The sequence below is a fragment of the Chlamydotis macqueenii genome, chromosome 12, assembly GCF_036417535.1.
Source record: "Chlamydotis macqueenii isolate bChlMac1 chromosome 12, bChlMac1.mat, whole genome shotgun sequence".
Classification (NCBI taxonomy): domain Eukaryota; kingdom Metazoa; phylum Chordata; class Aves; order Otidiformes; family Otididae; genus Chlamydotis; species Chlamydotis macqueenii.
Window position 1 is genome coordinate 21,225,444 of NC_141567.1, and position 25,682 is coordinate 21,251,125.

Here is a 25,682-nt window from a genome sequence, read left to right on the forward strand (position 1 = left end):
CTAGATTTCTCAGTGCATTTTGCTAGCAGAAACTTCCCTTAGAAGAAAAAAAATGTATTTTAAATGTTTAATATTATACATTACCGATATAAAATTATACATTGCCATAATACAAATACCAATATTTTTTGCATCATTCAGTGACTTTGTATATCTTGCCTTTGTAAATATGTTCTTGTGTCTTAGGATTCTAGTCTTTTTCTTATTCAACACATTTGAATTGAAAGGAACAAATCTGCTCATAAATACAATGTCCAGTTAAAAAAGTTGTCAACTATAGGATTTTCTTCATAGTTAAATCTGGAGGAAATATTTAGTGAATAATATCCTTCAATTTTTGTTGTAGTTGCTTTCCTCCAAACTTCCTTAAACTATATGCAGTGTAAGTGAAATTACAAGCACTCACTCAGTAGCAAACAATTGTCATTTTCCTGTATTCACTGCATCAAAAAAAGTTAATTTTGACAGTATCATCTCTTCTTTTTCCCTTGCTGACACTTGTCTACCCTAACAGTGGAGTTTCTTCATCTCTCTTTTTCCAGACTATGTTTTTTTTTTCTATTGCTCAAAACCCACTCCTCTGGGAAAGTTCGAGATGTACTTTGAATTGTACAGAGAATGTAATTCCTTTCCAACAGAGGCTGAACTTAATATTTACTGGAATAATAAGAAACGGTTATTCCTAGCAGAATCTTTACACTCCTAAAATTTGTTTTTTGTGATATTAATTCTTGGAGGTTTTCAAAGCTCTGTAGGAATCCAGCAGCTCACAACTGAGGGCTAACAAAGCAGTAGAGCTGTACAGTAGTTGAGGTTATGAGGGGACCCTGACCCTTCAGAACAAACAGAATTTTCTAAACGTGCTTGGAAGGAAATGCTGACTATTTCAACTTCCCCTGCTTTCTGTGACATAGAGCCCAATGATCACTGGAGCCTGTAAATGTTGGGTACTTAGTGTTCTCGAACCAGGGCAAATGTGAAGTAGAATTTTGAGCTCTTTAAAATGGAAAAACTTTCAAAAGAATAAAATTTTTGAAGTAGTTTCCATGTACTTTCAGTGTCGGTTATAGATAATCATGGATGTAATTTTTATCGGTGTTTAAAGGCGGGTAGATCTATCTCTGCATTATCAGTCGTTGAAACAGATCATGGTGTTTACTCTGAGTGTAATAGCTGCAGCGTGAGGGATCTGCATGTAGGTATTAAATGTTTTACTGTGAAACATTCATATACAGTTGGTCTTCATTCTTCAGGAAATATCTAGGGTCCACAAATCAGCAGTCACAAATGGTGAAATGCTTCCTTTTTTTTGTTGATCTACTATTTTCTGTTTTTCAAAGAAATAACCATTTGTAGTGCTTTACACTTCACATCTCCAGCACTGAGTACTGTGAGGAACATTCTTAGCGAGCTACATCGCAGTGAGATCCACAACTCACCTGCTGTGAAAAGAATTCTGTAAAAACATGATGGTAACAATTACATCTTACTTTATAGATTAAACCTAGGAGTACAGCGAGTATCGGTCAAACTTAATGTATCAAAAGTGTTAATTTCAAATTGTAAAATTAGATTTACCCTAGTCCCCTGCCCTTCTCCGTAGGCATATCAAATAAATTATCTTCTCTTTTTTTTTTTTTTTTTTATTTCCTATCTGGAAAAAGGGGCTATAGTAAAACTTTGTGGTTTGTGTTGATTTTTTTTCCTAGCCGTAGGGTCTGTCTTAAAACAGAAATGCAAATGTTCAGTTTTAAAACAAATAAAGCCTTTCTAGCCCTTAGAATTTTTGGTACAGCCTTCGAAATCCTAATTAATATTGTGTCATTTTCTTGTATCTTAATCAACAAAACCAAACATTCTAAAGGAGACAGGAACTAATGTAATTATATTTATAATCATACAGGCTTTTAACACTGGTAAGAAATTGGTAAAGGTGGTTAGCTTACGCTCAGAGGAAATAATTGTTAACAGGGATTTACCTGTTTAGAATATAAAATCTACTTAAACTATTAAAAAATATTTGAACTTAGATCTGTTGTAGTCCTTGTTTCTGTCACAAGAGTAACTTTTTGTAAAATTGACTTTTTCCATCTTTCAGCAGGTAACTTTTTCCCCTATGCAGAGTATACTGCAGTTACTGACTTAGAGCAGTTGCATAATTGCCTTAGCTTAAGTGCTAGGGTCACTCCAGCAGCCTGGAGGAAAGTACAGGCAGGAAAGCACAGGAGAACATTGTTTGATGGCAGTCATGCAAAATAGCTAGTAGAACGGCGCATTGATTTTAATGCATAACTACCAACAGTACTATAATTTCTTCAATTTAAAACATTTAAAATGTTTTTATTAAGCAGCATATATCTTTCAGAACAAACAAGTCTGTTGATACTGCACGGTCCTAACTTACGACTTATGACCTTTATATCTTGTTTCAGGAAAAGAAACGGTTAACTATTTGTAATATTGCTCGCCAGTGGGAGATACAACAGAATCGAACAGCTCTTGTGGCTTCTTTAAACCAAGATAAAGATAACGAGCCCTGTCAGATCAATGGCAGTGCTGCATATGTATTTCCTGAGGAGAGCAGGTATTTTATTGGGAAACACTTCTTGTTCACATCTTGTATTCCAAGTTGCTTCTTCTCACCTCTGAGATCTCACTATATTTAATCATCAAAAGTAATATATCCATCCAAATCAGTCCTGAAAAGATGTTTTAGTTTGTGATTAAACCTGTTGGCCATTAGTATTAAGTAATATATATTAAGTACTGTAATAGCAACTCACGACAGCTACATTATTATGCAATTTTGTTAAGTAAAGGAGGACTTCACGTTTGCAAAAAACATTAAATATGAATTCTTGAGCCTTCTTAAGGCTGTTCATTTCCTTGACAGCTTAGATTGGTGCCTTCAGTTGAAATGAACAAAATGAGGACGTACAAGCATTACAAACATATATAACCTCTGTATATCAGAGGTTTATTAAACCAAGTGCTGAATTTGTGTTCTTAGTTTGAACAGCAGCATCTCTTATTGGACCGCTTTCGTACCCATGCTACTCTAACAATAGCAGTTCTTTGACTTAGTTTTATTCCCAAGATAATTTTTCTTAAGAAAATTGTTGTATTATTGGTTTAAAACATAGTTGTATTATTTTGTGATACACTTTGTGGCTTGCTTATTTGCATCTAAAAGGTGGTAATCTGGTATTCTAGATAATTTAAAAACCAAATGCAGACCTTACAGACAAAGTGTGCCTTGGATTGGCTAAACCAAACTAGCACACTTTCAACCTGGCTAGCTCAGGCAAAAGCCTAAAAAAATAATCTGCATGAATTCAGTAGTGAGTACAGCTTCCTGCTGTGCCTGATCAACGCTGGAAATGTCAGGAATGAGCAAGAAGTCTTTGCCTCTCACAAACAGAACCCGTCTGAGTTTCAGTCTAGTATTTGCTAGACCTGGTTTTTATCTCCAGTTGATTGCTGCGTCTTTTGAAGTGTTTTCATTCTTAACATTTTAAAATTACTATAGTCTTTTCTGTTCTTGTGCTTCCAAAGCTCTCCCCCAAACATACGTTTAGCTACTGCTTTCTTGCCACCTTGATTTCTTCACAATTGAATTCAGTGTCAGTAATCATCCCCTGCGACCATGGTGATGGAACTGTGGTAGCTTGAGCGTCGTCCTGTTAATGAACGGGTTCTCACTGCTTAAGAAATCATGCTTTTAAATAACATATTAAGATGGAGTTGTAGGAAAGGTCTTGGTGTAATGCTAACTCTGCTTTGCTGGGCACAGTCATTCAAGTTGGTTTATTCCTTGTAATTTCCTGACCATGAGTTTTAGGATTCTTTTGTCAAATCCACAGTAATGCATAAAATCTGTTTCCATGTTCTTGTGAAAGATTTGTAGAATATGTTGTAGACATCAAAGCGGCTACTTCAATGAAATATCAAATTTTGTTAAAGAGATGCTAAAAAAATAAACCATGTGCTTTGTTTGAATATATTAGAATGCCATTTTGCAAATTACATTGCATTAAGTTCTCTGAATGGGAGACTTAGTTTTGGAATTTTTCTCTTTTTCATGACTGGTTAGAGAAATGAGTCTGATAGTGATCACCAATTTCTATTAGTTTAAACAAATTAATGAAGATTCTGTCATTGCATTTTTATTTCCTGTACAGGTCTCTTGATACAATATTGAGCAGTGCAGTGCAAGGCTTGTCTGTTCTTGAGTCTCATTTAGTGGAAGTGGAAGGAGACACTCTTTGCTTGTATGGTGCTGGAGCGCTGGAGTGCCTGGATCGAAACTGGAGTGTTCAAACAGCTGGAATTATTGTCACAGTCTCCTTTATGTTCATAGAATTTGATGAAATTGTTCAAGTGTTAACAAAACTGAGGATAAAATTTCCTAATTTTGTGGTAAGAATGCCTCAGATCTCAGCTATGCGAACAGCTATGGAGTATGTATTCTCTAACAGAACCTTAATTTGGCCTAGTCACACTTGGGTGCTTTAATATAAATAGATACATTTGTGAATTACGTATCTGCTTGGTGTTACAACACTAACTTTAACTTGACACTTCTTAAAACTCAAGACTTTAATTTGGATTCTCACACGAAATGGTCTTTTCTTTTCAGACTGCTTATTGTTTCTCTTAATTCCTTTGACCTAGGTGATTATTTTTAAGTTGGAAAACTGATGTGTAAATACAGTGTTGGTATTCTACAATATTGTTATGGATCCATCGTATCAGGAGCCCTTCATTTGTGTTGTGAGTTCAAAGCTCAAATAGCTGATAGGATAAAAAGAGAGAGGTAAAATTAAGAGGGAATAGCTGCCTAAATCAGTACAGCTCTTGAAATTTCTGAGACATCCTTTTAGTACTATTTTTTCTTCTCTTTTTTTTTTTTTTTTTCTTCCTTGGACGTTTAAATTGGGCATTTTGAAGCAAGTAGTGAAATAGTGATAACATCCATAAAGCAACTTGTTACTCAGATGATATCTCTTGAGCTCCCTGCTTCTTTTTAAGTTTTTGAGTGTAACAGAACTTAGTGGTTTAATTGAGATAGATAATTTGTCTTAAGTTCCCCACAAATTTGCCTATCTAAATGAAACCATTGTGCCATTGTAGGAGGGGGGGGAAATTTGTGGGGGATAACAGAATCTCAAGTAAATTTTTATCTTCACCCTTGATTTTCCCTCCTTCCCCTTCCCTCAGTAAAGCTACTGTAGCCAAAAGTGCCTGTTCCTGGTAGCAGTAGTGTAGTGCATTGTTCAAAAAAACAGCAGGGTATGACTTAATGCCAACCTGCTATGGCCAAACAAGTAGAATATTTAAAAACATATACTGTACTTATTTTTATATGTAAAAGTTGCAGTTGCCTTACTTGCAGAATTGAAATAAACATTTCTCAAGTAGCATTGCTGCTTTTTGTAACATTGAAAATATTAGTGCTGTTACTCAAGGGTTTATAAATTGCCCAGAGGCTTGTAAAGTTGGTGTTTCTAAATATATGCAACACACCAGTTGGTTGATACATGGATGTGTTGTAGCACAAAGATCTCAAGTGAGGTGAGCTCAGTTGCTTCACCAGTGCTTCATCAGACCTAACTACTGTGTATTTGAGTTTAAAGGCACAGAACAGGAATCATCGTGCTCGCTCTTTATGGTTTCCTTATTTAGCTTACTGTGTATTGATGATGTTTTCATCTTTTAAATTTTTTTTCTTTTTTTTTCTTTTTTTTTTTAGCACCTGAAGTTTAAGGAGACAAATCTTGTCGCGCTGCAGCAATTCAATGCATTAGCCCAGATGCATCGCATTGAACAGCTGACGGTTGATCCTCAGGGAAATCCGGTTGTCAACTTTACTTTGTGGAAATACTATGTTCTGTTCAGACTGAACCATTTTAATCTACAGAAGATTAACGGAGTAAAGGTAGGACAGTGTTGATTCCTTATTACTATTTGTCTTACAAGATAAATTAGCATTGTTTTTTAAAAAGCAGATGAATTGCTAATAAAACGAGCAGAATCCTGTTGGTGTCCTTCCAGTATTAGAGGGGAAAAAATTGTAAGTAGATTTCACCATATAATTTATTGTGCTGTGCATTTTTGAAGTCCAACTGCACTGTGTTAAAATTAACGAAGTTGATAAGATTCTTAGTTGCCGTTAGAATGTTGTATTGTATTGTCTCAGATGTTTGCAATTGCAAATGGCAGTCCAAATCTATGCCTGAGTGGCTGGGACTTATTATTTCTGCACGTGTTTCAAAAAAAAAAAAGTTCAAGAACTACACTTGATTTTTAAGAACCACTTCTTTATTATTTTCAAAACAATCACAGTGCTGACAGTGAATACTTGTACAAAAACATGTTTGACAGACTAATTAATAGTTTACAGTACATATTTCTATTTTCCAGTGTTACAAAATATAGCTAAAATTATATTTTCTTCTTTAACCCTATCACAGGAAAAAGTTGGTCAAATAGATTTTTTTTCTTTTTATTTTTTTTTTCTTCTTGCCTGCTATGTACAAGGTTGTTAGTGTGGGAGTTTTTGTTTGGTGTGTCTTTTGTGTTTAAATAAATAGAAATTTAGGACACTAATATTACTATTCTTTGCACTTTGTATTCCCCTTTACATCAATTGAAAGTAAATTTATTCAAGCAAATAAAACAACTATTTCATACTTGGGCTTTGATCATAAAGGGAGCAAGAATAGTTACGATGCAACACAATGTTTGTGCATTCAGTTTCAAATGCTAAATAGGTTTAAATTGTGTTATACAAGTTAATTAGAGCAAAAAGCTTTAGTGTTCAGATCTGGTGTTTTAATTTGGTCATCATCATCATCATCCTGTGTTTTGGATTAGATACTTTGCTTGTTATCTGACACAGCCATAGCGTGAATATTGTGGTTTACTTGGGTTTAGTTCTGTAAAACAGGCATTAGCTGCACGGCAGCGCAGGAGCGGGTTAAAGAGGTTGCCTGAATTAACTGTCAGAGAAAGGACGAGAGAAGATGAGGGATCAAGGCAAGTGTGGTTCACTCCAACAGCACAGTATCTTGAACAGAAAAAAATAAAAGTGGTAGTCAGTAATCCTCCGAGCTTTACAATAACCTTGAATTTAGTACTTCAAAAGAAATGTCCATCACAGTTGATTTTTTTTTTTAATTTTATTTTAATAAAAGGGTTGGGGGGAAAGGTTGAATAGGAGTTTAAAGTTTATTTCTTTTTTACTGCATCCTATTTTCAGAATCAACACTAGTGATTCAGATTAAAAGAAAATAGAAGACAAATCTTACCTGTTTGGTCTTCATGTAGAAAGAAAGAAAATAACACAACTACTTAAGTAGACTTTTTTTTTTTATCTCAGGGTCAGCAGGTTCAGTCTTTGAAGGAAAACTTTGAATTTGATTGTGGTTGGGGATAAATTTAGTAAATGGATTTACACATAGCACGTCATGCTTTTTATGTAGGGTGTATATCAAGTCTTAAATATGTATGTCTGAACAACGTTTTCGTCCTCAACAAACTTTTTCAGCCAGACCACCCTATATGAAGATGTGCACACAGAAGTGTTTTCCTTGTGTCATTAATCACTTGAAAAAAGTCATAGCTAGGCAGAAAAAAGATAAACTCTGCTGTTTTTCATTAGTCTACAGCAGAATTTGTGATATCCAGCTTTGCAGATAATATATTATCTTTTCTTTTAAAATCAATAATAGAAAATCCTGTGTCAATGTAAAGAATACAAACCCCTGGAGCATGCTGTCAGACTTTAGATCAGCCCTAAATAAAGACTTCAGATGACAGGAAGGGAAACGTGCCTATTCCACTGCTTGGGTTATCATTTGTGAGCAATGTTTGTGAAGACTACTGTGTTGACAGCTCTGAGGTACATATAGTTGGGGAGTAAAAGCAATATGTGCTAACTGAATTAACTAAATAAATTGCCTAACTCTATCACTTTAAACTTAAAAAAAAAAAATAGAACTGTACCAGGAAGCTTTTTTTTTTTTCTCCCCAGCCTCCCCATTCCGTTCCAGTTATGTTCCAGGCTAGAAGCTGAGTGATAGTCTCCTCCTAACAATGATTTTGTTCCCTTGTGAAACTGTTACATTTTGTAACTGTGAAGAAGGAAATTCTCTTCATTGAGATACACTATTTGAAGTTTTTCCCAGTGACAGTAATCTTGGATTAATCCAGAGCTGTCAAGGTTTTTGAAGTTACTAAACTTTACAAAATGCTTTACACCAAGCGCTATGGCACCAAGATGCATCACACTGACTGAATCGGTGCCTGTTTGCTGCACTTAGCAAGAAGCTGGCATAATAGACTTACATGTATGTGATATTACCGTTACAATCTTTTTGTGATTAATGGAGCAAGCAATGCACTGGAATAAGATAGAGAGGACAAGTTTCTGTGAACTAGAGAGTGTATTCAGCATCGCTGTCTCTGTTGACCTGGTCCTTATGCTTCTCTTAACATAAATAAATAAATTTAAATAACTTATTTCTCCAGCAGACATTTCTGCCCACGATGGGCTTTGTTTCCCTAGCTGCCTTCTGCGCTCTTTGTTTCAGACCTTGCTCTGTTAACAGACTGTTTAGCGAGGTCATGTACTCTTATCCTACCAAGTAAGACTTACTTAATTTTAAGTGGAAATAAGCAAATCTAAACACTGTGAAAATGGAATTGACTTTCCATTTCTGATTTCTTGACCTATGTTTTCTCTGGTGAACATCTCCCTGCATTATGCTGTTGCAGGATACTTTAGGCAAGGGTAGATTGTATAGTCTATAAACATTAAACAAGAATATAATAAATTTATGTTAGTTTGGATCAAAAATCCGTTTTACTCACACATTTGAATAATACAGAACACAAAAAATGTCTGGAAGTACTTAGTAAACGTTGTGAGTATTGGAGTTTGTTTAATCATGAGTTGCTTTCCAAAAATATGTTATAAGATGAACGGAAATTAAATTTGATCCAGAAGTTAAGAAGTCATTGAGTGAGTTTCATTGTCCTGTGTTATCAAGGTCAGATTTAGATGATCATAAAGATTTCTTCTGCACTCACTGCAAAGCCAGAAGTCTAGAAGCGGTGCCAACAAACTTGGCAGTTGAAGTCAGTTCATAGTCTGGCCATCAGGGCAGGAGAAACACAAGCCACGGTCTCCAGAGCTTACGAGCCAAGACAAACAGAAAACAATAACCACCACCAGAAAATAAACCCCTTCCACCTTCTTTATACAAAATTGAAACGTGTGAAATTAATCCAGAAAATTTTTCAAGCATTGAAAATTAGTTTAGAGAGACATCTGTAACCTAATGTTTACGCAACAGTACAGATGATATTTAGAGAAGTATAACAGAGAAACAGGTATTTTGGGGGCTTGAAAAATGCAGAGCAAACTAGGGGGTTTTATCCCCCCCCTTCCTTGCCCAAAGTCTCACTTTCTATAAAGCCTTCTCTGTGGTGCTGCCAAAATAAGAGAGACCGTAACCTATCTTTTGACGTGTGAGTGCCCAGAATTTTTTAATTTCTCCAGCATAACTTGATCAGAAAACTTCCAGTAGACCTTCTGTAAGTTTATGCAGTATGGAGCAGAATGAATATGTCTGGCCTTTAGATTCTCGGTGTAAGAAATGATTATAAAATTCCTCATTTCACAAAGACTATCATGGAGCACAGGGCAGCATGTGTATACATTAATGTTTCCAGAATTACGGGAAATAAAACAAGCACAAGTACCTCATTTGGTTTCCTTTCAAGTACATTTAAGGTGCCAGTAAAAGCAAATCTACGGTTTGAAGATATGCCTGGAACAGATCTGTATGCAGTGTTCTGTATAACAAGTTTCAGTTAATTCTCAATGTACATATGTAATGAAACATGAGTGTGCCAATTTTGAAACTTAACTTTTTTCTCTTTTTTTTTTTTTTTTTTTTTTCCTTCCTCTTCTCCCCCTTCCCTCACAGGTTACTGAAAATGATATTGTGATGGCGGAAAGGCTCTTTGGCATTCTGGCATACGTAGCATCTTCTGAGCTGCCCCACTATCGCATGCTTTCGTTATTTGGGGAAGCTAGGTAAAATACAATGAACGGAACTGGAATTTGTCCAGAATATATCTTTTTTTTTTTTCACATTGTCATGATAAATTCTTTCTAGGTAAAAAGATAAAACTTTCTCAAATAACATCTTACAGAAGATAGGTTCTCTGCTGATAGCAGAAGTATTAGCATCTCCTGATTCATGTAGCCAGAGGTTTTCCCAGAAATTGTATGAAGTCTGCTGAGCAGATTAAAAAGGCACATGGATACAGACGTACTGCTTGTTTAATTCTCCAATTGTACTGGTATTGGTGAAGATTTATGGACTTTTCACGATGGAGACTGACTATTTTTAGTGAGTATTTTATAGTGGGTGACTATAAGAGTTAACAGATTTAAGAGTTGGTGCCACAAGAAAAATGATGCTTAAAAAAGCTCTTTTTAGTCTTCTATAAAAGCGTACTCAATAGAAGTTAAAGCTGCAAGAATTCCTATTTAGGAGATGCTCTGTGCTATACAGCAAAATGTTAATTGTATAGAAGCAAATTAACAGAGGAATATCTAGAGTCATATGTATTTTGAGGACGCAATAAACTTGAAAGCTCATAAAGTATGTGTTCAAAGGAGGAAAATAAAAACAAAAAAACCCCCCTCCTAATCACTAGATACATCTGCACTTTAAGAAAAGAAGTTTCAAATAATGGAAACTGTAAATGTCTATATTATCTTTTCACAGGAGGAAGCAATTCCATTATCTGCTCGAGGGAAAGGGAAAGAAATCTGGCATTGGGAGTGAGGAAAGTAGTGATAACAGCAGAAATGGAGGGGAAAGTACAGCTCGAGCAACACTGAATTACATGACAAAGGATTTCCATATGGAAAAGCTTGAAGTAAGTATGTCATTAAAAAATACTTTCATCCTCTATTACGTAGTCTTAGACTGCTACTTCTGGAATTTGTCTGTATATCAAGTTTCAGTTGTGCTGTTGAGAATGGTGATTTTAGAGTATCTGTATTTACATGTATGATAAAACATTTCATCTAACTGATCTTTGCTAGAATACTGGATAACGAATAGTCAGTTTCTGTCTTCCGGGAAGGAGTCTGGACAGTGCCACCATCTCAGAAATACATTCTCACCTGCAAGCTTTATGTTTGTAATGAAATATAGCTACATTAGCAAAACATAAGAAGTGAGCACAGTTTTTTACAAAGAAAAATGAATATTGCACACGTTAGGATTTTCTAGTAGAATTAGAGTCAGGAAGTATGTCCCAAAGTGAATTGATGAAGAACACCTTCAGACCAGATTTGAGATACTGCAAGCTGGAGTAATAAAGAGCAGTTTCCTAGCTTTTAAATGAGCTACAGGAAAATAAATAACTAGGAATTGTATTAGGTTTAATTATTAAGAAAACTGCAAGCTGGCTTGTTTCAGACAAGTGCATCAGTGACCCTTGTTTCAGTTTGCATTTCTGATCTGGTAACTCTTTTGCTTGGGCAGAGGGAAATTGTTGCCAAGAAGAAGAGGCTTCTTTCAGCCACAGTCTCCTTTCTGAGCAACCATCATGAGTTCCAGCTGTATGCACCCTGCTTCCTACATGAGTCCCATTATTTGCTTTTTGATTATGTGGAAATATATGAATCCACTAGTGCAAGAAATTAAATCAAGTTCAATAAACCACTGAATTCAGTTATTGCATTGTGGTTTTGTTATCTCAGACCCATAGCATAAAAAAGAGAAAGTGACTGCATGTGTGAAGAGATAAAATTAAGAAAACATTTTAGTTTCAAAAGCTGTGACAGTAGCTCCTAAAACTTTGAATGGCATAGAGTAAGACAGGCATTCCTCTTGTCCTTTACCGTGGAACAAGCACTATAATAAAGTAAGCGTGGTATTTGTACAGTCCATTAAATATCTGCATTGTTTTCTCTTCCCAATGCAGCAATTCACTCCTTGTCCTTTGTTATAGCATTATGTATATGGCAGCAGGTATTAGAAGATGTCACAAGAGAAGAGTAAGATGGGCAAAAAAGACTGATTCCAGTTCCCTACCAGCAGTAAACTAACTTAATAGATGTGATTGAATAAGTTTTTTGCTAAAGATTGCAGTCTGAGTCATTGATTAATTTGGTTGGGGTTTTTTTGGTTTTTTTTTTTTTTAGATGAAACAGCTGGAAAGTATTTTCTCTGCTTTATCACTTATTTAAAAAAAACTTCTGTTTTGATGATCTGAAGCATGACCTAACATTTTTAACAGAGCCATAAATCAAACTCGTTAGATATTTAGCACCAATATAACTTATTGTTCAAATCCCATTATGGCATTTTATAGAAACTCTGCAGAAACAGGGGTAAATACAGTTTGAGTGACAAAAATGCAGAGCTGTTAGTTGTACAAAGTGCAATACTTTTTTATTATTATTTTTTAAAGATTCAGGTTACTTCAGTATCTAATGTAGTCCGTGTTAGGAACCGTGCGCTTGCCAGAGTCCATTAGGGAACCTGTGGAAAGGATGCACACTGACATATTTTTCTGTGACAATGGGCTTAGTTCTTGTCAGTGCAGGTAGATAAACATATACTTTCCAGCTGTTGTGCTGTAATCATGAGAAGCTGGGAAGGGAAAGAAGGAAGGAAAGTAGTCCTGTGCTTAATAATTGCTGTAAACTTTCACTGTTATGCCAGGAGGCAACAAAAATCGTAATGCTGTTACGGGATATTTACATGACTACTCAAAAGTGGGTAAAATAATTAATGGATATAATAGAAATACTATGAATACAATGGCCCCGCTCATGAAAGCTTGACTTAGACCGTGGGATACGCAACTTAAAACCAACAGGAAAAATGCACAATTGCCTCTTTAGCTGCTAATTGCTATGTTCTTTAATTCATTGAATTTTTGTGGTTGTTTTTTTGAGTTTACTCTTGTTTAACTTTGTCTTCCTTTGTCTTATACAATGTGTAATGGTTCTACCATGCAGGAAATCAAGGAAAGAAAAACATTTTGCCAGACATACGTCGAGAACTTAGTGAAAGAAGCAGCTGACATCAATATGAAAAATGAGTCGTTGCAGAAGCTCTGGCCTCAAATGTTCATTGAGCTTGTCAGAGATGCAGTGATAGAAATACGCGATAAAAATGCCTACATGAAACTCTGCTTGCAGCGGATCACTGATCAAAAACAGTAGAGTCGAGGCTTGTTGTCTTGCAAGCTTCAGGTTTCATTATTCTATGATGTTTTACAAACTTAAAACAATAGAATGTAAAGTTACCGTGACTATGGCATACTTCAACCCCCCCAAGGGATGCCTTTAAATCTTAATTAACTCTTGATAGTTTTGAAATAAAAGTTTACTTGCATAATGCTTTAACCATGCTTCCTTGGCTAAAGTGATGAGGTAGCACAGAAGTAACTTGGTGATTGTCATGTTTTACTAAGTTCTGGTTTATTTTTTTCTGCTACCCTTGCTTCTGTGGTGTTACAGCACTGATCTTTTTAAAGAACAAATTTACACTCTGCTTGCCTTATTTTTTATTGAACACTTTTTAGTTTATCACCTTTGTGACTGTTTGCTGCTGTTTAAAAAAAAAAAATCAAGAATAGTAGCCATTTTTTATGAGTAAATGCTAATAAATTATTTTTACACCCTGGACTTGATGAAGATTTGTTGTTGTTGTTGTTGTTTAATTTGTGAGATTATAGAACACATTTTCATATAAATTCCATCACAGTGCTCAGTATGTCAACATTTAATGAGCAACTGAACAAATTACCCAAACTTGATTTCACGTATTTTTCATTAATTTCATTTGTATTAGTTTGTGTGAATTATTATAAGTAAAATATGAATTTGAGGTATAGTCACTTAAGCTTTATTCTGTTAAAATATGTTAATAATAGAATTTATTTTGTTTCTTGATTACTAAATGATTAATTTTTGAGGTTTACAAAGATCAAATGAGCTAAAATGCATGCCTTATATTTGGTAAGGAAACTGATGGCTCCTATTCAGTTGTAATTTCTGTGACTGTGTGAAATTTTCTATTTGTTCTCAATAAAAAGAAATTCTTCACTTTTGCCCTTCACAGATACTGTACAGAAGTACTGTGTGCAAAGAAAAGACTTTTCCTTAATGCTGCATGCAGAGAGGAGACACAACTTGCCCTCAGAATCAACTGTGAATGGGTAGAAAAAATGCATTCCATAGCACAATAACTTCCATGTAAACACCGTGGCAGCTTCTGCCAGAAACTGAATTTAGGAACTGCTAGCAAGTCCAGCTGATTTTACTATTTTATTATTTTACTTAAGCTCGTTTATATAAAAAAAAGAACTGTTCATAACCAAAGAACTTCCTGCAAGGGTTTGTATGGCTCAAAACTGAGTTGATTTTTAAACTTTACCTGGACAAGACTTTCTGGCAAAGCAGAGATGTAAGTACAGTTTGGTAAGTTTCTATGCCCTGCAAATAGCCTTGAGTAGCAGGAGCCAGGTGGTCATAGGAATTTTGGAATGTGCAGCCTACTTCCATTCAAGTTAAACTGGTGCAGCTAAGTTGTCAGAGAGAATCCATTTTCAGAGCGTGTTGCAGGTTAACAATGGCATGCGTATTGTTAAATGTAGTTTTCTGTTTTATGTGATCTTCTAAGCATGCTTGCAGGTAGTTTCTTTTCAGTCTTTACAGAATTTAATGGAGGTTAAGTCACTTAAATTCTAAGGAAATGTTTAAAGTCTTGAAGAAAGTGGTCCAGCAGTTGATAGAATTTAGTAGAAAGAATCACCCCTCCAGGCTTTTTGAACTGCTTCGTGGAATTTACAGTAAGATTAGTGTATTTGATAGAATTTTTTTTTTTCATTCCATTGGAAGATTGCACTCTCAAGTTTTATGGTGCATTTTATTAAGGGAACAAATTAAGACCCCGCAAAATGTGCGGGAAGGAGAGTTTACATTAAAAAAATAGTATAGAAAAGACCATGCAAAAGCTTTTTGGATCTGTCAGTTCCTTTACATCATTTCTGTGCAAAGGGGGTGGGTGGAGCAATTCCAGCTTCTGCATGGGGACAGAAACCTCAGCAGCTGTGCGAAAGTGCAGAAATCTCCTGATGATGTAGCTGGAGCAGATGGGCCCCTTTTGAATCGGATTCAGCAGCAATAAAAGACTGGAAAAAAATGTTTTAAGAAGGGTGGATTGGTCTAGAACAACAGGAAGTTCTCCATGGGAAAATCCAGAGAAAAGCCAGACTTTCTGATACGGAGGCTTTAGAAGCATAATCCTGATTGGAGGCTTTAAGGTAGGGTCTGGGAAAAAAAACCTAAGTGAAGTGAATCAGAGGGTATTGACGGTGAGCTGTAGAAACACCTCCTTAAAATGCTCTGTGTTCCCAGTGGTCGCCGTGGACACTGCCAGTTTGGACGTTTTTCACCAATAGCAGCTGTTTCATAACAGGCTTGCTAAATGGCTGGAGCGAGGGTAGCTAGGCAGCGATTATAAATGAAGAAAAGATTAATGTTGGGCTGCATACATTTTTTCCACATAGAGCCAGTAGGAACAAAAAAAACCTTACATTTTTACTAATTCTTTTTAGGAAGCAAGTGATTGATGTACTAAAGTGATGTTAGACCTAAGAGTACATAGAATTTTAAACAGCCAGGTGATCTTAAAATCATAAGCATGCTATATGTTGCTTATGTGTTGATCAAAATTATTTGTCAATTCATACAGATTTATGGGATGCATTACTGTAGCTGCTTATTAAAGAGTTTCTGAGTACTTACAAATTTGAAAATGGTATAAGCTGCAAATTCTTAGAGGTTCTGAAACTTATGTACTACATATATAAACTTTCTGTGGTTACAGGTATAAATTGAGGAGGTAAAATAGCCATTGATTTTGAAGCTGGGGACCTTCTAATAAAACCTTCCAGATTGAAAGCGCTTTTTTTTTTCTGCTTCAAAAGCCTTTAAATGCTGCATAAAGCCAAATTTTGATGTTGTTAATAACATTTCATTGATATCCCATCCAAAATGGAGTGTCGTGATCTCCTCATGTAGCCTGACTTTCTGCAGAGGACAGGAGCTATTATTGTAAAAATTCCATATGCTAGCTAGAAATAATGTTAAGGGTTAAGAAGATACTAGTTTGACTTTCAAGTGTTTTGAAAACTTTTTTTTCCATTGACTTTTGGATTATTTATACAGTTTCTTTATTTTCTGAGTCTAATTTCCTCTATGTCCAGACAAGGGCAGATAATGATGTCTCTTATGAGCTCTCTCTCCCTCTCTTTTTTTTTTTTTTTTTTTTTTTTTTTTTTTTTTTAGTTTCAGTTTAGCTGTATCATGCATGAAGGCCCCATTATGTCATGCAGAGTCACTGTTTATTATGCAATTGAAATTTGATCTTCAGTAAGGAGACTGCTGAAGAGCTGTATTTCATATTCTCCTTTTGATATAGGAGCTGAAAAAGTAATAGAGCTGCAGATATGCTGTCGCAGTGAAGTGATTCACCTAATGCAAACCAAAAGCTGATCCTGACAGTTTTGAGGAAAAAAAGGTACTGGGAAGAGGTTTTAACTGAGCATTGTAAAGCAAGTAAAACTGCTCCACTGCCTGGGAGCAAGTGTTAGATCTGAATCTGGAAGTAGCCTAAAACTTTGGTTTCTGGTGTCTGCAGGTCAGTGATACAAAAGTGAAATATCTTATTCCACTGCTACCAATGGTCATATTTTAATTATGTAAACTATTTAAAATAATGATAATAAAAGGTTGACCTGTTAAAACGCTGGCCATCTGCAGGTTAAGTTAGGCTATTGTGCAAACAGCCATGAGTCCAAAAATCTGTATATATGTTCTGCAAATTCAGGACAAGTGACTTTTTTTCTTTTTTTTTTTCTTTTTTTCTTTTTTTCTTTTTTTTTTCTTTTTTTCAAATGAAGCTGTAGGCTGTAAAAATTACAAACACTGATACTTTCTGTTGCTAGTTTTTGTCATAGTAACGCATCAGGATGAACTGCTTTTTGTTAGACAGTTTATTTAAAGAAGCTGAGGCAAATCCTTGCAATTGCATGTTATTAAGCAACATTCACAAAGATGTGATTTAGTTTGGGAAGTCAGTGTGTGTATTCAAAATCACAATAACAGCTATTTGTTTTGATTGGGAAAACAGACTAGTTGAGTATGTTTTTGTTTCCACATCACACAAACTCTGCTACATCTTGAAATCCAGTTTCAGTGAAATTATTTTTCTCTTTAGTTTAAGTTGGAGGCATCAGTCTTTTGGTGTTCTGTTACACACACGTAGAACAAGGATAGGGAAAAGAGGAGACTAGCTATCACTTTGCTCTATAGTGTGATAGAGTTGCTGTTATTCAGAAGTTAATATAAACTATTTGATTTTTCTGTACTATAGAGAGTGTAGGTTACGCAGACTTTAAACAATCTTACAAAAGGCTAATTGGCTGCTTACACACATCACCTCAGAGCTGAATTTTCTTGAGCATGAGCTAAAAGAAATTTAATCTAAGGGACTGTTTATACAGCCCAAGGATCTAATTTTGTTGGCTAGCTTTGCTAGGCTTCTGCTCTTGGCGGAAGAAAGATAAGCTCATCTGGATGAACTCGTCTCTGTTTGCTGTGGTGAAAACAGCATTTCTTTACAAGCTGTGTATGCCATACTTGTCTACTGATGGGGTCAACAGATGCTTCTACTTGTTGTAGCAAATGTCAGGAAGCTCTGGTGAAGAATCGAGAAGTCTTAATGGGGGGGGGAAAAGTGACTCTTCTCAAGTTCTGGGTTGTTTGGTTTTGATGGGGTTTTTCCAGTTATAGATAGATGTACTGCAAGCAGAAAGATACTTGACTGATAAAAGTACAAGGACTGTGAAAAACATAAAGACTGCAGGATGACAGTACTTAATCCTCCCTTTTGTTGCAACCTTCCTGATTATGCAGCTGCTTCCATATTAAGGAAAATCTTGTGTCCGATCTTCGTTCTTCTTATATAGTGCATAGCATCTAGTATATTGCTGCATTCCTAACCAGGATGCTTTCTAGTTTCAGCCAAACTCTTCCTTTCACTTTTGTTTGACTAATATGGATATCCTAGAGATTAAGTGCTGCTATTAGCAGTGCTTCATTGTACACCTAACAAATCTGGAACTTTACACGACCACTGAGCAGATCATAAACAAGTTCGTTCTCTCTGTAATACTAGACACGGATAACATAAACAGCACTAGGCTGTTCAAAGCAGTGAGAAGGATACCTTTCAAGAATCAAGGTAACGAAAAGCCTTTTTGCATGCAGTATTGAGCACTTAACACTTAAACACAGGAGAAGACAGCCTGGAACAACATATGGTTTCCATCTGTTTGTAATATATCATTAGACAAGAGATTGTGAAGTTAATTCAAACTGCAGAGGTGAAGAAATTGTGTCCATGAATGTGATGTTGTATTCCATGCTCACACCGTCTAGACATCTTACTTGATTATGCAAGTAACGGTGCTATTAATATAATTCACACTGAATGAAAGAAATCATAGCTATACGTAGAGATGCTGTGACTTTACAGTAATAAAAAATGCCGAGTTCATTGATTAGCTATTATATTACACTTAGAAATTATGTTGTAAGACAATATGTGCTGTGGTTTGTGTTCTGTATGGATATGTAGCACACTTGCTGCCAATTTTTTCATCTATATTTTCTAATACAGTAAAGAAATAATTTTGAAGAGTGATGAAAGAAACCAAGAGCACAGAGTACAACTTGCCTTCAGTTTCTAACTCATCACTGACAATAGAATGTGTTAAGCTTCATGCGACTGTCATATCCTGGGCAAAGTACACACGTTAAATCTCTGAGTCGTTTGACTACGAAGCTTTTGTGTAAGTCTACAAACACGATCCTCTAGGGAAATGCTACTTAGATTCCAAAGAGATGTTAATAACTGTAATAAAATGTAAACAGTCAGGTTTTTGTAGTCCTGAAAATGTGAACTGGCCTGTCAGTTTAGAGAAGAGAACAACTGGGTGAATATTGGAGGGAAGGATTCCTAGGCGGGACAAGTGCTATTGGAACGCAGAGTGAATAGTGCAGAGAACACTCATTACAGGGCTTTTTGCATTCTTCTGGAAACTGGAATACATAAACCCATAGCAAAAGACATAATCGCTCCCTAAAAGACATGAGTGTAAAAACCTTTCTGTGATGTTGTGGTAGTTACTTGTTGTGTTGTTTTGTGGTTGTTTTGGTTTTGTTTGGTTGTTTTTTTTTAAACCACCGACTAACAAACACTAATGCTTTTGCGACAATGCAATGAACAGCCAAGAGGCTATAGGTGAATTTTCAACCTATCTTTAGAGGTTTTATTTCTTCTGTCTTGAGTGTTTATCTAATTGACAGCTGCATGAGCAGAAACATTACAACATATGTTCAACAGTTATAAGAAACCTCATGGCTTTATTAGAGCTGAGGCCTTCACTGTTCTGAGGATACATGTCTATATTAAGAGGTAATCAGGAAAACATTTTTTTTTTCCTCTTTTGCTGTTTTAAAGCAAGATACCCAGTCATTCTTTCCTATTGTGACTAAATGTGTGGGTCTATAGCCAATGACACTTTTCCATATGAATTGCCAATGCTTTTAGATGTAACTGTAGGCATTGAGCTCTACCTATTGCATATTACCATTATTCAGCAAAATAGTTAAGCACATCCCTACTTCTAATCACACTCTTAATTAATTCCATTATTTTTTTAGGATTTTCCAAGACTAGGACTCATTATAGCTAAAAACACCTTTGATTTTTGGCCTGAAACAAGAGATGTAAGGTTAAAGGCAGCATATTAATTGTGTTTATTACTTCAAGTCTTCAGATCAGGTCCTTTTTCATTTTAAAGCCTGTTATTGTAGGCTTAATGGGAATGAATATCTTATCCAAGACAACTCTTGATATAACCACACTTGTATTTAGATTATTCCAAGTATTACAAGCATTTAAAGACATTCTTACTGATCAGTTATTTTCATTTATTAATGTAAACGATGAACTGTTCTTAACATGAGTAATTTAATTAACTGCAATAATGGATGTCTCCCCAACATACTGTTCAATCTTTGATGGAATGCACAGTAGATTGCGTTACAAGAGTATTTCTAGCCATTTGTAAACATCTGAAATCACAAGTATTGGAAACAAAGGTGTAACTAAAAATTGAAATGGAGAGTTTGTTTCATTAAAGCTGTAGATACTGGAGGTTTGGTTTGTTTTTCCTAATTAAAAAGTGACTGATGTTGGTCTCCATCCTCTTCCACCACCCCACCCACTACTGTAACTTACTGTGGACTACACATCGCATTAAAGCTGCTGTAGAACCGAGTCTAAACCCTCTATTCATTTTATTTGTAGATTGGATTTTTAGATTATTAACTGTTCTCATGATCCACAGGATTGTTTATGAAGCTTTATTTATGTTGCGTTATTTCAGCCTTATCATACATTTCCTCTGCAAGATTTAAATGTAAGTCAACATTCTGGTGAAGATTCTAAAAGATATTTGCATTGATTTGTGCTCTTTATTAGGACGCATAATCAAAAAAGTAAAATCTAAAGGAGGTAACCTATGTGACCTAAAACCGTGACACTATGGAAGTTGTTGCAAGATTCCCAGTTATCTAAGTGACTGGTGTTTCACACACGGCCTATATGCAAGGTGAGAATTACCCTAACCAAGTTTGGGGTTTTTTTAATATATGATGACAGCTGTGCCTCAGATAGTGATCTAGATTCTGTGCTGGCTAGAGGAAAACAGACACCTCTACAGTGTGAAACATCTGTTTTGTTTTGGATGTCCATCTTTTCAATGAAGTGGAATTGATTTTTTTTTTTTTAATTTCCCCCCTCTATTAGGGTAGCGTAGGCAGTCATCCAGATGTTGATGTCTGCAGAAGTTTGAATCTGTACAGACAAGTTCCGTCCTTCCCACCTGTTATCTACTTCCCTCGCATGCAATTGAAACCAATGTTTTCTTCCATGCCAGTCAGAACCCGTGGAAGTAGCCCGCTTTATGATGAACGCGTGTATAGAGTGGGAGACTGACAATTAGGGTAGCAGTATGGGTATTCAAGTTGTTGAACAGATGCTTCGTGTGCTCTGCAGAGTACCGTTCGCATTATTTCCAGTTTTATTTACAAGAAAAAATAAGTGGTCCACATCAATCAAGAAAGTTAGTCACATCAATTAAAAATCACTTCAGAGATGCTAAGGGTCCTTTAGCTTTGTCGTTACAATTTTTTTTTTAAATTGTATGAATCTTGATCTCATTGCGGCTTGGAGAAGAAACCAAAAAAAGGAACCACGGGTGGTCTGAGAAAGTTGTATGGATTATTTGCTCTTTCTTCTTTGTTGGTACTGAACTTTTGCCCTTGCTTGATGATGCTAGCTGTAGGCTCACTCTCAGGGATTAACTAGAGGCTGTGTCAGGAAAGTATTTTAATAGGTCTCGATGTGCTCAGGGCAGTTTCTTCATTTGATCAACGTATGTTGCCCATCTAAGATTAGTCATTTATTTTCACATCTTCCATTAACGCCTCACAAGCTTTGTGACGTTGCAGGGACAAACCAGTGCTTCAGTAATGTGTATCTCAATATGTGATTGTGTTTGAGGTCTTTCAGCGTAAGGGATGAGTGTCAATTGTAAAGATTCTCATATGAATGTTTCGTTTAAGACGTCTGTGCAGCCTCATTGCTGACTGGCTCTCATTTTTTTTTTATTCCAGAGACACCCTCTTATAAAATACACTTGTCAAACTCCTCCAAAATGGCATTCAAATGAGGCCATAGGAGAAAAAGCAGTGCCTTGGAAAAGATCATCCCCTGATGGCCTATGTTTTAAAGGCAACAGAAGTGAAATAAAAACACTTGTTTGCATTGGGTATCTGGTAATGAGCTGACAAAGGTGTTAAGGTAGCCAGGTGCTGTATATCTCATCTGCAGTGCATGTTAAGTGTTGGGCAGCTACAGAGAGCGAGGCAGCCTTGTGTATTTTTAGAGGTGTGAGAAGTGTTGTGGGAAGCCAAATCCTTCTATGTTTCTCCTCCACCACTCCCCTTAGGAGGCTCTCACTTTCCCCACCCTTTGTTTCCAAGCTCCACTGTATTCTGGTATTATTTAAGGAAAATATTGTCAGCGTTGTTTGTAGCTTCAGTGCTTGGTCCAACAGAAGGCAGGCACAGGCAACTTTTTCCTTTTCCTCATCTCTACAGGGGGGAACAGCTACAGAGAGGCTGTTGCTTAATTAGTATTAGTTATTGGTGCAAAGCTGAAGTGGCATAGCTGTGCTACGTGGAGAGGCCAAGAGGAAGAGCGCTAGGGGTAGGGGCACCTGTCAGTGTGGAGCAAAATAGTTCTAGCACATGTACTGCTACGTTCAGTGGGATTTTTTTCTTTTTTCCTGGCACTTTTAAAAAACTTTGTGTTATTGCTCCTATTTCAATTGAGGCAGCAGATGAGAGAATCCATTACTTGGCTGCCACTAACACAGACCGTTAACTAGCACTTTCACCTGTAACAGTGACAGGTCAAGTATTGCCTGGATTGCTTGCTTTTATTTTGTAAATTAGTCTGCCTTATGTTCTAGGCAGAAATCATGCCCCTGTTTTTATTGCTCATTGCACCTATAGAACGAGTGGAATTTGTGATAAAGAAAATGCACTGAAAGTAGATATTTTGCTGTGAGCTTATCTGCTAAATATTTAACATGTCTGCTTTGAAATATTTGCTGAGTTAGAGGAGTCTTTTGCTGTGGGTTCTTTCATACATGCTTATTTCAGAATGCAATAAATTCAGTGATTTCTAATCAGAAGCATTTGGAAATCTAGAACAGGATTGCCAAGTTCTTGGCTTTTGCTTTTGCAGTATTTTTAATGGCAATTTATGATATAGATAAAAATCTTGTAAAAGTTAAAGTAGGTTCCTGGAAATTTTCTTCAGCAGCTCAATTAAAAATTATTTCACAATTTTGGCTGAATTTTATTCACCAATTTTGGACAAAGCTTTAAAATACTTACTTTCTTAACCATTCAAAAGTTTTGTCATGTGCTTAAGACTACTTTCATAAAGTATATTTTTTTTTCAGAAGTATTTACAGAATATTTTAGAGTATATACCTGGTGAGTATAACTTTTATCTCGTTTTAATTCTGGACTAAAGTAGTATGTCAGTTGCTCTTTGGCTTCCCTTCATTCTAGAAATGTATGATGACATCAGTCTTCACATCAGAGAGAACTGGGGCTTGAAGGTCCAACATATTATTGGCAGGAATTATGATACTGGGATCGGGATTTTGGCGAGGGTGAACTCCAGGGTGATCTCCTGGAAATAGAGAATACCAATTACTTGTACACAGTGAAACCGAGCAGTGATGTGCAACTTGTTTACTGTGGGCCAATAAAGGGTTTTGTTGTTTAAATTTTTTTAAATTACTGGCATTCTTGGAAAATTTGCATCTACTTTCAGATATGAGAAATGAGTGCCTGCGTTACTAGCAAATTATCTCATGTCTTTCTAGGAGGAGCTTGGAAAGGCCGCGGATTCTTTCAGCTGCATCTGGAAGCTTAGGCTCACTTCTGATCATATACATACGTGAAGGAACTGGTTATTTTTGTGGCTGGAATGGAGATCAGGAGCAAACCAGCTCAAAATCTGCATTCAGGTCTTCCTATTTTCACCTCTCTGAGACTGTGTTGAGAAGGGGAGGAAGAGTGGATGGGTGGCCAAAGTGGACGAGCGCGGGTGACGGGATAGGGAGGGACTATAATGGTAATCTGAAGTCAGGAAATATGCTTTTTATGAGGGCTCCTTCCAGAACATGGAGAATTGGGCAAACCAGCTGCCTCCAGTGCGTAGTGCTGTGGGGCGGAGGAAGACCTATGGCACTGCAGTTGAGTGAAACAGGGCTAGACAAGAGAAAGAGGTGAGCTGGGAGCCAGGATTGCAGCTTTTGATTTCAGGCCTGTACAGCTTGGCAGGTGTCTGTAATTTTCAGTGAGAAATATGTGCACCCCAACCTCAATGAATGTTCATCTTTTTCTCATAACATTCTTTAACTGTTCTCTTTGGTTGCTCTCCCAACTCATTCCAGAAGGCGGCTTTCTGCAGTCTGTGTGTTAGAACAGGATGCCTCTGTCATGCGTCAGGTCAGTGATTTAGCTCACTATTGACTATTTTCTGCTACTTTATTTACTCTATGAACTCCTAGTGATCCCTTCATAACATGGCAAAGAGCTGTATCATATGAACACCTATCACAATTTAGAAAGGGCAGGCTTTAGAGATGCTTTACGAGCAGTGGTGGTAAACCTTACTACATGATGGTCCTTTCCTGGTACTCCACCAGAGACATTCCCAGGCAGCACTGTGTTTTATGTAAACCAGGAATTGTGCAAACTTTCGTGCAAGTCTGTGGCACTAATCATCTTCATGTTTTCTAGAGGGAGCAGTTTTTTGCTCATGGCTATTAAAGGGTTAATAAACTTATTGAAAAGCATTTTCGTAGTTCTGTTGTGTGTTAGAGCAGATAAACTCAAGAGAAATTCAAGCTAGATGAATTGTTCTATTGGGGTAGCAGCTTGTTCCCATCTGCTGCCTTTGTTGGGAAGGTGGCAGATCATTTCTACAGAGACAAAAGATGGCTTCTGGGATAAAGTACCCCCAGTCCCAACTTGAAAAGTGCTGCAAGTGGATGAGGAGTGCTGAGTGGCAGCAGCGGGCAATCAACAGACATCTTTCCTTGGTGCAGTTCAGATATGAGCAGAAAACGTTCTGTGGGCAAATGTCTTGCAGGTGTACATTTACTGTACCGATCCCTTTCCAGACACGTAGCAGGGAAGGGTCCAGCCCAGACACCTATGCCCCTTTGCTGGGGAGAAGGTCGTAGTTTGAGGGGGCTCATATTAGTGCCAAAGGACAGAACAGGACCGCTCATCCTTTAATGTTGTCTGAGAGATCATTTGCTAACCTGCCAGCAGTCCAGGGCTCAATGTCTTCCTCATACGTGGGATTTAAGAGGATGGTCCGTTATTTCAGGATTCTCTCGGAGGTTATTATGTTGCTGACCTTAAGCAAGACACGCTTGCAGAACTCGTGCAAAGGCCTCCAATCTGAGAAGACTCCTGAATGATTTGGTGGCTTGGAAAATCAGAGACAATCATGCACAGACTCTTCAAACTCGCTTAAAATGTCTCTTAAACAGACAATTTAATTTATAGAAAATGGTGCTGTTATTCCATTATGCCTCTCCAAAATATTTTATATATTTTTTAAAAAGTATGTTCTCTGGCAGGACCTGAGCTTTAGGCTATAGATCAAACAGGTTACAACATTTTTCTGGCCTCTTTTTATTTTCTTTTTTTTTTTTCTTTTTTTTTTCTTTCTTTCTTCTTCAACTTTGCAATTTTTTTTTTGATTGATTCCTTTATATTCACATCAACATCTACTCATATTATATTTCATTGTGGTCTGGCCAACAGTCTTGATACAGAGACAAAAATCTTTGGTCTTTTTTAACCAAGCTCGTAAGAGATGTGTATTTTCATCCTGAAGCGT

General features: G+C 36.5%; 1 protein-coding gene across 1 annotated transcript in view; it reads left to right on the top strand.

Moving 5' to 3' along the window:
- Window positions 1-14,162, top strand: part of LRRC49 (leucine rich repeat containing 49) — a 47,758-nt gene extending 33,596 nt beyond the window's left edge. The window contains exons 12-17 of the mRNA XM_086757277.1: window positions 2,433-2,584; window positions 4,182-4,419; window positions 5,753-5,938; window positions 9,996-10,105; window positions 10,806-10,959; window positions 13,058-14,162. Coding sequence (XP_086613403.1) covers window positions 2,433-2,584; window positions 4,182-4,419; window positions 5,753-5,938; window positions 9,996-10,105; window positions 10,806-10,959; window positions 13,058-13,264 — 1,047 coding nt within the window. The 3' untranslated portion in view covers window positions 13,265-14,162. The remainder of the gene's footprint in view (window positions 1-2,432; window positions 2,585-4,181; window positions 4,420-5,752; window positions 5,939-9,995; window positions 10,106-10,805; window positions 10,960-13,057) is intronic.
- The last annotated feature ends 11,520 nt before the right edge of the window (window positions 14,163-25,682 follow it).